Source organism: Bidens hawaiensis, unplaced genomic scaffold (genome assembly GCF_021521415.1).
Source record: "Bidens hawaiensis isolate Kalapana, Puna unplaced genomic scaffold, B.hawaiensis_p1.1 tig00021504_1, whole genome shotgun sequence".
NCBI lineage: Eukaryota > Viridiplantae > Streptophyta > Magnoliopsida > Asterales > Asteraceae > Bidens > Bidens hawaiensis.
The window spans coordinates 21,692-37,358 of NW_027493340.1; the positions used below are offsets into that span (position 1 = coordinate 21,692).

A 15,667-nucleotide genomic window follows, 5' to 3' on the forward strand; every position below is an offset into this window, starting at 1 on the left:
GTCGGCTTGCTACGGCAACGGGGCACGCCTTACGAGGTTATGTGTGTGAAAGTGGAGGTGAAAATGGGACGAATGGAGTTCAAACCCGTCTCCTCCCTTTTATAGGCGAAATTGGCCCCCATCGCGGTACGCGATGGGTCCCTTGTAACCCGTCGCGTATCGCGACGCCGCCTTTTTACACCGCCTTATGCGGTGGTGACACGTGGTCTGTCATATTGCGCCACGTGTCGACACGGTGTTAACACGTGTCCGGTGACTCGCCAACCCCATCGCGCTACGCGATGGGTTTAATTGTTATCCCGTCGCGTACCGTGACGGGAGAAGATTTTCAGAATTTACAATTCTGGTCCCTGTACTTTCTAAGTTAGTATATTTAGACCAAAATTTAGAGGGTTCGGGACGTGGTGTTACACATGGGGTGATGGTTAAAGCTTTGAGATATTAAGGTCTTGGATTTGAAACGGGGTTTTCTCACGAAGTCATGGTGGTGGGTTTTTTCCTTGATCGTGTTCTTGGACGCGTCAAGCCTGAAACGTCAAAATCAATATGAATGCTTGACATCCCGTCTCAGGAAGGCTTAGTCGGGTATCGGAGATGACTGTCCATATAGTTTCAACTTTCCACCCAAAGTTTGTAGAAACATTAAGGGAGGTGAATATAGGTTTTTAAGCCATTTAGTTTATCTTAACTTGTTTAAGAATGTTAACCTTGTTTATAACTAGTTTAAGGATTAGAGATGACAAAGCCGATTATAAATGTTTAAGTAAATGTTAAATAATCCACTCTACGTTCTTTCCCCGATTCTCCTAATCAGGATTTGCACCTCTAACAATGTTTCTCTTAGACGGAAGAGATCACCAATACAACCGCTCACTAAGTCAAGATAGTGATCACCTTTGTCAACACACTATATCAAGATAGTCTATCTTTACACTTTTACAAACATCTACTATTATAATAAACAAATATGTTGGTTGAACCACAAACCCCTTAGTTGACCTAATATTTTGACAAGTGGCACACTCATGTAATTTCTAATTAAATTTATTATTTAAAATATAACTTTAATTAAGATTTAAAACATTTCTTATTAGCTTTATCAATCATCACATCAATATTAAATTTACACATTATACTTACCTATATAAATTATTTAAATATTACAATTTTAGATATTGTTAATTTTAGTGTATAGTAACCATATAACCGTTTACAATATGTACAAAACTAATGTTGTATTCTTTGTTTTCGGTTATGTGGAACTGGTAAAACCTTTTTGTGAAAGACACTTTCTGCTTCAATAAGATCCAAAGGAGAAATAGTTTTGAATGTTGCTTCAAGCGGCATTGCATCTTTATTATTGTCGGGACTCGGGAGGAAGAACAACACATTCAAGGTTTGGAATTTCTATAAATCTTACTGAGGTTTCATCTTGTGGCATTAAAAAAAACTGATGATGCCCATTTATTAAAGAAAACAAAGTTATTTATATGGGACAAGACACCTATGACTCATAAACAAGTGTTTGAAACTTCGGGCAGAACATTGAGAGACATGTTGGGTCAAAATGGTAACATGAATTGTGAAATGCCATTTGGTGGAAAGTTGTCGTTTTTTGTGGTGATTTTAGACAAACTCTTCCTATTGTTCAAGGCGGCACTAGGCAAGACATTGTTGATGCATCTTTGTGTTCATCCTACCTTTGGGGTTTTTGCAAACTTCTTATACTAACAAAAAACATGAGGTTAACCGTTGGAAGTGACAAATCTAAAATACAAGAAACAAAAGAGTTCGTTAATTGGCTTTTGGATCTAGGAGAGGGAAAACTTGGTGGTCAAAATGATGGTGACGCGACTTTTGATATTCCTGACGATCTTCTTATTAAGGATACCAGTGATCCTATTTCACAATTAACTAACTTTGTATATCCTTGTATCCTCATAGACTATGAAAATCCATATTTCTTTTGTGAAGGAGCCTTACTCACCAACAAATGAGGTTGTTGAGGAAGTTAACGATCATTTGTTATCCATGTTTCTAGGAGAAGAGAAAGAATACCTTAGCTCTGATATTATATGTCCAGATGAAAATGTTCGTGACACGCTTCAAGAAAATATGTACTCTCCTGATGTTTTAAATGTATTAAAAATTTCTGGAATGTCAAATCACAAGTTAGTACTAAAAGTTGGAGTACCGATCATGTTACTTAGAAATGTTTAATGGAACAAGAATACAGGTTAAAAGACTTTATAATTGTGTTATTGAAGTTGTCATATCTGGAACCAATATTGGTGATCGCACTTATATTTCAAGAACAAAACTTATACCAACAGATAAAAAAATTCTGTTCAGATTTAAAGGAGACAGTTTTCAGTTGCTGTTTGTTTTGCAATGACAATCAATAAAAGCCAAAGCCAATCACTTTCTAGGGTTGGTTTATTGTTTAGACAACCAGTTTTCGCCCATGGCCAGTTATATGTTGCACTGTCTAGAGTTAAAACGAGAGGACTCAAAGTACTATTTTTTTTATGAAGATGATTAAGTTTAAAAAAAGACTACGAACGTTGTATATAAAGAGATTTTTAGTGAGTTTTGTCATGTAATTTTGTCTTCATTGTAATTTCTTAGATGTTTTAATTGCATCTTTAGATTTATTGACGTTTTTTATAATATAATTTATCCAACCCGTGTATCACACGGGTACCTAACCTAGTTGACTATATGTCAAGATGGGGAAGCCTCACAACGCTATGTCAAGATGGTGTTTAAAAATCAACAACTTATTAAATATTATTATTATTAATTTAGTTTACTAGAAAATGGCGAAACTTCATGTGTGAGTGACAAATGACCAAACTTGTAGCTTTTCAATAGTGAGTATGGATATAATTATAAAATTTTTATAATTTATAATTAGCTTATTATATCAATACTTTAATATTAAATAAATTTTAAAGTCTTAATTACCTAAGCCATCATCAACAACTGGTTTTATACTTTTATATATTGCCAACCCATGAGCATATGTGGTTTTATACTGGTTCCATATTATGAAAATGAAGGAAGCTAGAAAGATGATAACGTGTTAATTAATTTAGAGAGATGTGAATATTCTTGTTTTTGAATCCACATAAGTGCACATTTAATTATAGAATGAGAAAGCCAAAGACAACTTGGCACATGTGCCTTAAGCGTGATTACCAACTCTATAACGTATTCACAACCTTTTCGTCATATATCGTGATTGAGGTTTTCATAATTTAAGGTGTGCTTATGAGTGGCTGTTAGAGCATTCACAATCTGTATATATCTTGAGTCGAATTTAGCTAGTTATGTTTTCACATTTTATTTATCAATTTAGATAAATTAAATATTCAGTTAAAAAGAACAGATTTTCTATTAAGAAAAGTAGGAAGATAACCTTTTTTTAAGAGTCCAAGTAGGAAGATAAACTAGTAGGCGTTGCACATGGGGAGTATAGTATAAATGCCATGTCTACTTGGACCTATTGACAATTTGTAGCAAGTACTTTTTAACAAGCAATAGATAATGCTAAGCATGTCTCTCTCCCTTGATGCCCACAAGTGGCCTACTTTATTTGTCTAAATAATTGTTATGTTAATAATAAAATATGTTATATAATCTTAGCATAAGAATAAAGTAATAATACATGATTGTGATGAATCTTAAGACCTCATGTCCTTCTATAATCAACATTAATCAAAGAGGGTTCAAGTTGTTTCTAAAACATAACAAGTTAGTAGGGGTGACAATCTTGACCCATGAGTTGGATGTGTTGTATCAAAATTTATAAAATGGGTCAGAATGTGTCAAACTAAAAAAAAGAAAATGATTGAAACGGGTCAAAACGGGTTGACATTTCTCAGTTTATTTTTTTAGAACGAGAAAAACGGAGGAAACTTTTTGGTATTTTTACTTTTTACGTTTTTTGATTTATATTTCTGACCCATCTTATACATTTTGATACAACTCATTCAACCCATGGATCAAGATTACCACCCCTACAAGTTAGACACTCTCTGTGTTGCGGTGTCTCGAACTTGATTTGTGAAACTCAAACACTGCCATTATCTACCTCGTTGGAAACCTTTAAACACACGCGTTACGATGGGAACTCGAAGATACCGATTTGATTTCCTTATGTCTACATGACTGCATATGGTACAACTCATAAAAATGTGAAACCAACTTGTAAATTTGCTTGTGTTTCACGAACTATATAAATTAATTCATATCAGATTAAAGAACAGTATATGTTAATAACAAATTAGAATACAAATAGCATTATTTTATGTGATTTTGACGTGGGAAATCAATCTCACTTTACTCTATCAGATTCCATCAACTTTTTCAAAGGATTTTTAATAGTCACACAATCTTAGAAAAAGTATTTTAATTACTTCGAACCCTCAAAGAGCTTGGAATATACCCAGTATATTTTAATTTAAATATAGTTAAATTTTATTTAAAAGATACGACAGTGTTAATTGCCATTGTTTAATGTTAATTTAAATTATTCAAATAATATGCAAGGAAAACGACATCATATACCTTGTGTATTTTAGAATAAAACAAATTTCTCTTTGTATCTAATGTGACACAAAGACAGTATTAAGTTATTAACATAGATTCCAAAGAGAATATTTTCAAGAAAGTACACAAAAATCTATACCTTATTATTGGTTTCGTATTTTCAAAAAATCTGGATATTCTTTTTTTTTAATTGAAGGAGTTTTTTTAGTTTTATTATTATTATATCAAAATAAAGTATTTCTGAGTGCACAAAATCCATAATTGGATAAGATAGAAAGTTCTAGAAGAATATGAATCACGATTATTTGTTTGAAACGCTACAACTTTTCATAGAAGATTACAAGTTTGATAGTTATATTGCTAGAATCGGTGAAAAAATTATGTACAAACTTACTATTAGTGAAAAAATTCATATATAAACTTACTACTACTTAGCAGTAAATCAAGTGTTTATAAATGCTCACGGATACTATTGAGTATAGTTAATGCTCCTAAAAATCCTACTAAGCATAGTTACCACTAAATAGTAACTTATCATCGATAACTAATATGTCGTTGCTTGCGTAGTAGTTAGTAGTAACTTACTATCGATGACCAAAAAGTCAATGCTAAAACAAGTTGTCATTCATCTTAGTTGCCAAATTATGATCAATATCAACTTATTGCTGATAATCACATACTAATGATACTATTGTAGATAATTTCCACGTAATTCTTTTATCAGCCACGCAAAGCCTATACAACCTACTAATGAAGATCATTTACAAGCACGACCCCATCAAAGATGTTGTTCTTTGCTCCACCGGCAATCAAGACGACACCCCGAACCTTGCTAAGGTGTTGCCAACTCGGAGCCCCCATTGTATAGGGGTTTCGCTGTTCACCCTTTGAAAAGTCGTAGGTTCCATGTTGCTAAATTCACAATAAGAATCATACTAGTATTGAACGAATGTGTACTCCACGCCTCTTAATTCTTTTAAATGTTTATTATACTTTCGCATTTGGTCTATAAGTATATCAAGTCATATTATAATCACACTAATAACACTTAAAACATCAATATACCAGCTATCAACTTTGATTTTTAAATAAAAAATTTCTTTTAAGCTTCCAAATCATCGCTAAACCATTTTACTTTCCACAGCCAGCCGACTAAACCCATCAGACTGGTTTTGCTATTGCTTCTTAAAACCGTACAACTCAGTCAAGAATTTTCAACAAAACAGATAAAACCGAACAATACATCCACATGAACGTATTGATATGTTTCTAATTTCTACGAAAAGTACAATATGTTAGTTTTACATTGCAAGTACTATATCAACGTGTTATAAATTTTTATACAAATTTTTATTCAAAACTATCTTTTGTGAGATAACAAAGTACATAACGTAAAAGTATAAACAAAAGAAAATTATTTGGCTTTTATAAGAGATAAAGGCAAAGAGAGTGGCTTGCTTAATGGTTTCCCACAAAGCTGTCTTTTGACGCCGTACCCTCTATTCGGCTTCGGCGCTTTGACTACAAAACACCTTTTTGTTTTATAAATTATAATATAAGCAACAAAAATAATTTAAGCATTTATCATGAAATAAACATGATTTTTTTCTTTAGACTATGCACTTATATAACATAATTCAACAATACATGTAGGACATGTACGAGATAGAAAAAATGAATCTAACATACTTGAGTTCATAACAACCATGAATCGGGAAACTCTTTACGGTTGAGACACATAACCTATAGATTATAGAACTACCGGAACTACCTCATCTAGGACACATCACCTTTGGACATCAGAGACATCAACTATTACATAATGATCTCACGCACTAGTGACTCTTTGATTTAACTCTGGTTGATACTTAAACCTCATGTCAGAGCTTATTGTGGACTGATCTCGTAGCAAGACTGACAGTTGCTTTAGCGTGCTGTTCTTGGCTCACCAAATATTGCAAGAGCTCCCGACATTAATGAAGTGATATAAAATGAAAAGACATACTCAAATTTCACATTCCAAAGGTAACGATAGACATATATAAATAGAACAGACATGTATTCAAATTTGATCCGCTTGCCACTCAATATGAGTATATGAAAACACATTTGAGTGATACGCGGATCCAGTCATATATTTGAATCCAATTCGTATATCATTTTATACGTGAACACGTAGAGGCACGCTATAGGATACAAAATTGTAAAATACAAGTGCAAATACTCGAATATTAGTCGCATTTACTTTAATATGTTGATGAAAAACATTTTTTTTTTGTAGATTCACGGATTTAAAATTCATATAATTGAATAAGATTTGTTAATGTTATATATATACATATAGTTTGAAAAATATTCCTCCAAAATGGACCTGTGTTAGCACGCAAGCCTCATGGCAATAATTGATTGCAATTTGGCATTTAATACGCAACTGTTAGCCGCACATACGTGTTCAAATCTCACTTGATATCGTTTTTGATTTTTATTCTTTTTGTTTAATGTGTTAGAATTTAGAAACTTTAGATGGACTGGTCAAATCTAATTTTTTATTGTCACCCAAAATGTGGTTGCCTTTGGTATTGGGCGGTGGTTAACAACTTAAACTTTGTGTGTTTAATTTCTTTGTCTTTTACTGGTTTGTTTTTTGGTTTAATAGTTAAGGTTTGAAGGTATTATGGTTTTAGATTTGAAATCTGATTTAAATGGGTATTTTTATAGCGGTGGCCGGTGGGTGTCATTTTTTATGGTGTTTTTGAGTGAGTCAAATCTAAAGCATCAAAATCTGTATAGACGGTTGGCATCATATTATATTATAAAGACTCACTCGGGTATTGTGGTTGTAAGGCCCCGAACCCGGTAGCCTTACTTTAGCGTCGGATTTACTCATAAACACAGTTCTTACAAATCAGAGTTCATTAAAACTTTCGCGGAATATAAAAACTTTCATGAAACGTTACAAAAATCCAAAACTTGCCTTAATTAAACATTCTTGTCTTTCAAAATAAACGTCAATTACATTAAAACATCTTGAGTCTTCAGATGCCAGTCTCCTATTCGCCCACCATGTGCCCGCTCAAGCTAGCTGTCTCATTCTACTCACCTGCGTGCATACTAAAAGTCAGCTACGCTGAGTGAGTTCTAGTTAATCGGACGCCATACAATACATATACATACATACATATCCGAAGATACATATCCATACTTAACTAGTTACCCTTCTGTTCTACATACATACTTACTACCATACATACATACATACATATCTACAATCACTAACCTCAGTCTACCGAGAGTACGTTCATAGTCCGCCGTCTATACCTGTACTCAAGGTCGTGAACACGTAAAAGGTCCGCAGTCCTTACCTATGTTCACCATTTATGGTACGTGCAAGGTCCGCAGTCCTTCCCTATACCATCCTATATCCACAACACGTACGAGGTCCACAGTCCTTCCCTATGTTGCAACCTAAACCATAGCACGTACGAGGTCCGCAGTCCTCCCCTATGCTACCACAATACAAATACATAGCACGTACGAAGTCCGCAGTCCTCCCCTATGCTACCACAATACAAATACATAGCACGTACGAGGTCCGCAGTCCTCCCCTATGCTACCACAATACAAATACAGCACGTATAAGGTCCACAGTCCTTTCCTATGCTGCAACCTAATTCATAGCACGTACGAGGTCCACAGTCCTCCCCTATGCTACCACAATACAAACACATAGCACGTACGAGGTCCGCAGTCCTCCCCTATGCTACCACAATACAAATACAGCACGTATAAGGTCCACAGTCCTTTCCTATGCTGCAACCTAATTCATAGCACGTACGAGGTCCACAGTCCTCCCCTATGCTACCACAATACAAATACATAGCACGTACGAGGTCCGCAGTCCTCCCCTATGCTACCACAATACAAATACAGCACGTATAAGGTCCACAGTCCTTTCCTATGCTGATGCCTATCTATAATACGTATAAGGTCCGCAGTCCTTAACTACGTTGTCGTCTATTATCTGTAACACGTATAAGGCCCACCGTCCCTATCTACGTTTACGTCTATCATCTACATTACGTATAAGGCCCGCAGTCCTTAACTACGCCATCACCAGCCGAGTCTATGTCCGACAGAAGCTAGAGGGATTTGCCATCCTAACTTACTATGTCGAACGTAGAACTCACATACCATTCGTGTACCTGTTTACACATACTTCACATATACAATAATTACATTATAGCATAAGAACACTCTAGGCGTTCTTTACATCATTCATTTAACAACCATACCTTGTCGATACGTGCAATATCCGAAGATCGTTCACGCCCCGACAAGTATTCATTTGTAATGTTCATACATCTTCGATATATAATATTCGTACCTTTATTTTCAACCTGACAGTACGCGCAATATCCGAAGATCGTTCGCATACCGACAAGCAATCATTCATATCCATCACATATATCACATATGGCATACACTTATCGCTTAGGATAAATGTATTAACAACACATCGAGTATGCACACAGCCCCGAAAACATAACAAGGAATGGGGCTAGAAACTCACCTGAACTCTGCTTCTTCCTCCGATAGTTGTAAATCCCTTCTTTAACTGAGCTCGGCTGACTGTATAAGTTACACGTATCAATACTCGCCTGATTTAATCTGGTGGCCTAGTATTAGATTACTTTTACTTATCGTTTTAATTTATTTTCTAATCGAACTTGACTCTAGGCGAAGTTAAACCTTAGGCGAACTTAGCTTTAGGCGAAGTTGTCATCAGGCGAACTTAGCTTTCAGGCGAAGTTGTCATCAGGCGAACTTAGCTTTCAGGCGAAGTTGTCATCAGGCGAACTTAGCTTTCAGGCGAAGTTGTCATCAGACGAACTTAGCTTTTAGGCGAAGTTGTCATCAGGGGAACTTAGCTTTGCAGGCGAAGTTCATCAGGCGAACTTAGCTTGCAGGCGAAGTTGTCGGCTGCAGTTACTGTTCGTCCTTAATCATCTTCGTTTCTTAACCAAATAACTCGATTTAGGTATCCACGGAATCGTCTGACCAGCGCCTACAAACCCCAACCATCAAATCGGCCTAACATCGAGGTTTAAGGGGTGCGATTTAGGCATATAGGTTACGGGTTCTTTTATCAATCAATTAACCCATCAAATCTTAACCATTTTCAGTAAGTTTAGCTTTGTAGGATTCGTTTTTACCATACAAACACCGATCTATCATTTCTATACTAATCCAAACCTAAACGAACATGTTCTCGATATAAACGTACCGTAAATGAGTCGAACTACGAACACGAGCTGGTCTTGTTGCTTTGGTTCGTCACGACGATCTAGCACCAACGAGCTCGGGTCCTCGCCTTTGGATCTTGGTTCGGGTTGTGTGTTTTGGGGTGTGGAGATTAGGATGGATAAATGGATGGAATGGAAAGGATTGGGGTTTAAGGGGGTATTTATACTCCCTTAAGCCCATGGACCGAAGGCCCATATTTCCTTTTGGTCCATGTCTAATCTCATCTAATTATCCTACTAAGTCTTCATATTTTGCTATTATTATTATCGTTCCACTAACTCGTTTATTTCACCCGACAAAATAATATAATAAATATTACTTTAGAAATTTCGGGATGTTACAGTGGTAGTTCCAAATGTTGTTAAAAAAATTCTTATTTTATTATGATAATCAGAAACTAAGTTATAAACTATAATAACAAGCTAAGAAGTAAAAGATTATTGTTCGACTTTAATGCAATCAAAGATTATTATTGACTTGAAACTCATTACTCAAAACACTATCTTATGATTTTATAAGTATGCTATGTTAGCTAGTGACTATGTGTATCACACGTACAGAAAATTATAACATATTGTGCATATGAATATATGTTAATATATTTGAACACCTTGTAAATTTTAATGTAGTATGAATGAATGATTTTATAAGTGTTATTTTTATTTTGTAACGAAAATAGAATGGTGGTGACGAAAGTCATGGCAAGAATAATTACGTTATAAAACGAATGAACATATTTCATATCGTTTTATAGTAGATTGATAATCAGGTGTATAAAATCTATCTATACTCTCTAATAAAAGGCTATAAGTTTTGTCACTTGTCATTACTATATTAAACCTCACATTTTTTAACAAATTTATAATAGTAAAATAATAGTTACCGTTCTTAAAATTTATGCTTTAAAATTTGTTAATTTAAATTTACTTTCTATTTTTTTCCAAACATTTGGCATTTATAATTATCTTTTACTTTAAAATTGTTTTAAAGACTATTGTACAACGACTGTATTAATAGTGTTAAACGGGTTTATTGTTTCTTGTATACCGAAATATATATTAAATATTGTATTTTCAAGAACTACACGTGTAATACACGGGCCTCAAACAAGTTAGCATATAAAATAATAGTTTAAAGTTAAAAAGATCAATAAATGAGCATGCAAATTGTCGATGGAGAAATAAATGGTCGACTTGATCATTAAGCGAAGGACATATATGATCGTAAAAGGGTTTTTAATTAGGGTTCTTGAAAAATATAAGGTTAACGAACGAAATTAGATTATGGGTTTGGATTTCATGAAACGGTAAAATCAGAGTGAATGCAAGTAATTAAGATTGAAATCCACCTAAACTGATTAACATCTGCAACAAAGAAATCTCCTATGAGAACAATGGATTCGATTCTTGAACGTGTTAGCCAAATGGCCGAAATCATGGGTTGACGATGGGGGCTAAACTGTAACCGGTAAACTAACAAAATATATCAAATTTTACCACAATTAAACATATTATAAATGTTGAGTAAATTTTTTCCTAAATGAAAAGTTTGAGTAATACATTTCGTGATTTTTTCATTTAACGTAACAAGTATGAATTAAGTAATTAGTAAAAAGATACCATTGTACATGTTTTGAGTCAAAGCCCACTTGATCATACATCTTAAATAATTTATCATATGACAGTTGGTGAAGCCATTATTAACCATCCAATGCACAACTATATAAACCCTTCTAGCTCATCTATGATCACACACCATAACAAACTCAAAACAAAGCCTATTAAGGAACCAAAAGCCTTAAACAAATGGCTATTGAAAAGCTTCAAAAACGATTCAAAAAAGCTCCAAAAGATGTTGCCATCATCTTTGGAGTAACTGGTCTTGTCGGAAAACAACTTCTTGAAAACCTTCTTTCAAGATCCAAATGGAAAGTTTACGGTGTCGCTAGGAGGCCAGAGACCGTGTTCACGATCAAGAAACCGGTGTACACGAACCCTAATTACCATTTCATTTCATGTAACCTTCTTGATCGTTACGAAACACTAGACAAGCTCTCTCATTTGCATGATGTAACCCATGTGTTTTGGGTCACATGGGCTAGTGAGTTTCCACTAGATAGCATTGAATGTTATGAGCAAAATAAATCCATGATGTCCAACGCGTTGGACGCGATCCTCCCACGATCCAAGGGTCTGAAGCACGTCTCGCTTCAAACCGGGACCAAACACTATGTGTCTTTGCATGGTGGTTCATTAGACCATCTTGTCAAAAGGGGTTGTTACTATGATGAGAATTGTCCAAGGGTTGAGACACAAGTAGGGTATAACTTTTATTATGGTCTTGAAGATTTGCTTAAAGAAAGGCTAGCCGGATCGGTCCCATGGTCGGTTCACAGGCCAGGTTTGATCATCGGGAGTTCGAGGAAAACCGTGTATAACTTCATGGGAAGCTTATGCGTGTACGGGACGATTTGTAAGTATTTGAATCTTCCCTTTGTTTTTGGTGGAAAGAAAGAATGTTGGGAAGAACAATTTGTTGATGTGTCCGACGCTCGTCACGCAGGACGACTTAAAATCAATGATAACCGTTAAAAATAAGTTCGCATAACAAAAGCGTTTTCAATCAATGCATGTCCCTAAACCGCGCGCCCGCCTCGGTTACCTGAGAATAACATACTAAAAGTGTCAACACAAGGTTGGTGAGTTCACAAGTATATAAAAATAAAACATTTAGCGTTTGCGTTTAGCGTGTTGCGTTAAGCGTTTGCATTACAGCGTTTTGCGTTACAGCGTTTTGCGTTACAGCGTTTTGCGTTAAGCGTTACCAGATAGTGTTATGTCAATTATATATCTATAGGTAGCTAGCCTATAAAGCAAGTATTACTAAGTGTTCGACACCTGAAGCTGACTGTTTATCAATTTGCCTTGCCACCAGGTCATCCAGACCATGGTATGTGTTTAGCCAAGATTACACCCGCTCGGCATCCAGTCGAGTTTAGCGTTGGGTGGGGTTTGTCAAACCCAGTAGTACTACTCAACAGTGACTCGCTATTATCCAAATATTAACCGGTTCGATGTTATGAAGGACTTTTGTTATTGCGTTTGTGCCACTTAGTCTTTACAAGTGATATATAATCTATATTAACAAAATCTTAAATGCGTTTCGGAGTATGTTATCTCCCCCAAGTGAAAAGCGTTTAAAACAGTTTAAAGGGGTAAGTGAAACTCACTATTTGCGAAGAAATTCCCAAATTAAATCACCAAGATGCGCGTCACAGAAAAACTCTCTCTAGCGTTCTAAAACAACAAAGAGATTTTTCTAAGTGTCGGAATATTATCGAGTCTCTAGACCCGGCACATAATACCTATGCACATAACATGTTTCGTGTTTCGTTTGTGAATCGTGTGTGACTTTAACAAATGTATTTGTGATACGTTACATGTGTAAGTAATTATATACGTGTCATGTATTCATAAAGTACATCACTAGCAATTTTTCCCCGCAAGGGTATTTTGGTCAAAACATAACAATTTTATAGCAAGTATCATGTTTCATGCATTTTCACACAACTCAGCAGCTAGTTTCACCGAGACAGAAATTCTACTTGAAAGATTGTACTATTCCACCGATCATAGCATCTCAATTAATTTACCAAAAATCATCACAGAAGCACATATGTCTTAGGTTTCCAGAACATATTTTATTATATTTTTATTCCACATAGGTTTCTCACAATCATCAAATCATTACAGCAAACTCATAACAGTCAAATTCATGCGCAACAGAATGTTATTTGAAATTCCCGTTAAATGAAAAATCCAATAAATGCAAGACCACTTGGGTTAGGTTCCTAACTCAATGAGTCTACTTCCAGAAGTGGAACCAACCCAATTGGTCTCGTAGTTCATGAGATATAACATTTACAACACAACCTAACAGCAGGTCTAACAGCTCAGCTTTGCACAACGTTTTTGTAAAATCATAAAAGTTAACCTTTACTTGTCCAAAAATTACAAGTTTGGACTTTATGAAAACTAGACTCAACAAAGTACCCTGTAGTGTTAACAACCTCAACCAATTTCCACATTAACATTTATTTACAGTCGTCTAAACATAACTTACAATCTGTCCAGTGCTAGTTTTGACCTTTAATCACAATTAAATCGTTTGACCAACCAAAACACCTCCAAATTTGGCGTGGTTGGACTTTCTGAAAACTAGACTCAGAGTACTACCTTGTTGACTCATAATTTGCTCAGTTTACTTTTATACTCAACAAGTTACACATCATTCAATCTTAACAATCACTGCTGTCAAAAACTCAGCAAGCCTAAACAATCATCTAACATGCATCCTAAGCATACAACATAACCCAAAACATGTAATACACATAATTAATCATAGAAAATCAGTAGCAACCCTCTAGGGTTTACAAACAATCAACGATTCATCAATCTTTCACCGTTCAAAATCACATATGATCCTCAATATCAACAACCAATACATAATCAATCATAGGAACACTTAATATGATATTCAATAGTTAGGGTTTCATATTTATACCTTAAAACGCAGAAATAAACCAAGGGAAACGTGAGAGGTGCTTAGAAACGAGTGTAGGATGCTTCAATTGTGAAAACCAAGATCAAACAAGGGTGGTATGGTGGTGGTGAGTTGCTGCCGATCGCAAGGAGAGGGAGAGAGAGGCTGCCGCGATCGGGGTTAGGGAGAAAGAAAAGAAAAAGTGTTTTAGGGTTTTGGTTTAGTATTATTTATAAACATAATATGTTACATTCAAGTCCCTCAACTTCTAAGTATTACTTATCTAGCCTAAATCAACTAGTTTGCATCTTGAGTTAGCGTTTTATACTATGTTATAACATAACACGTAAGTCTAACACATAATTATCACATAATTATTGTTTTGACGTTTTTCGTTTATTCACCAATCGTTTGCGTCAACTCGTTTGCGTTTCGGTGCAATTCCCGAAAGACTACACATGTAGTAAGTGTTAAGCGTCATTTAAACCCTAGTTTAAATGTAATGAAGTGTGCGTTATAGATTCAGTGATCTTAAGTTTGAATTGACGGAGTTGAGTTAACGGAGTTAACCTGAAATTGACGATTGTCACATGGCTAAACAACAAATATGGGCAACCACAAATGAAACGGTTCAATCAAACAACGGGCAAGCGTTTAATTCAATAAACGGGGATGGTTCAACTTGGAAGGATATATGGGGGGCGATTGGGGACAAGTTTTGCGCGGTTGTGCCTTTGGATATGTTATCCGAAGATTTCACATTCGCGGGGTCTATGAGTGACAAAGGGGGTGTTTGGAAAGAAATAGTGAAGAAAGAGGGTTTGGTTGATACAGAAATGGAGGATTTGGCGAACTGGTATTTCTTGGACGCATTGTTTCGTTGCCCGGTTAAGATGCTAGGAACACGAGAGAAAGCCGATAGGCTCGGTTTCACAACACGTTATCTAGCACTTGATTGGATATCGCATTGGATTGATGTTTTGAGACAAGAAAAACTAATTCCATGAAAATGAGAGAACAATAATAATAATAATAATAATAATAATAATAATAGTAATAGTAATAATAATAATAATAATGTAGGGTATGAATCTATAAAAAATGATAGTCGTGGGGGTGTAAATGTAAAATTTCCCCAGTTTATTTGGAAGAAAATGTGGTGTACGACTCATTTAGCAAGCTGTGATCTTTGAATATACATATAATAAATATGTATATCTATCTATTTTTTAAATAATCTTGTACCCTTTTCAAAGGACATATGATA

General features: G+C 35.2%; 1 protein-coding gene across 1 annotated transcript; it reads left to right on the top strand.

Moving 5' to 3' along the window:
* Nucleotides 1–11,663: 11,663 nt before the first annotated feature.
* On the top strand, nucleotides 11,664–15,603 carry LOC143563642 ((S)-8-oxocitronellyl enol synthase CYC2-like). The gene is made up of 2 exons (XM_077051141.1): nucleotides 11,664–12,417; nucleotides 14,992–15,603. Exons 1-2 carry the CDS (start codon nucleotides 11,664–11,666, stop codon nucleotides 15,405–15,407), a joined length of 1,170 nt encoding a protein of 389 aa, XP_076907256.1. The 3' UTR covers nucleotides 15,408–15,603.
* Nucleotides 15,604–15,667: the final 64 nt, after the last annotated feature.

Bases quoted from the DNA above. Each gene is read 5' to 3' on its own strand.
- LOC143563642 (XM_077051141.1), top strand. From the start codon at position 11,664: ATGGCTATTGAAAAGCTTCAAAAACGATTCAAAAAAGCTCCAAAAGAT. The intron at 12,418-14,991 runs CAGGACGACTTA...ACGATTGTCACA, and splicing joins TGTGTCCGACGCTCGTCACG to TGGCTAAACAACAAATATGG.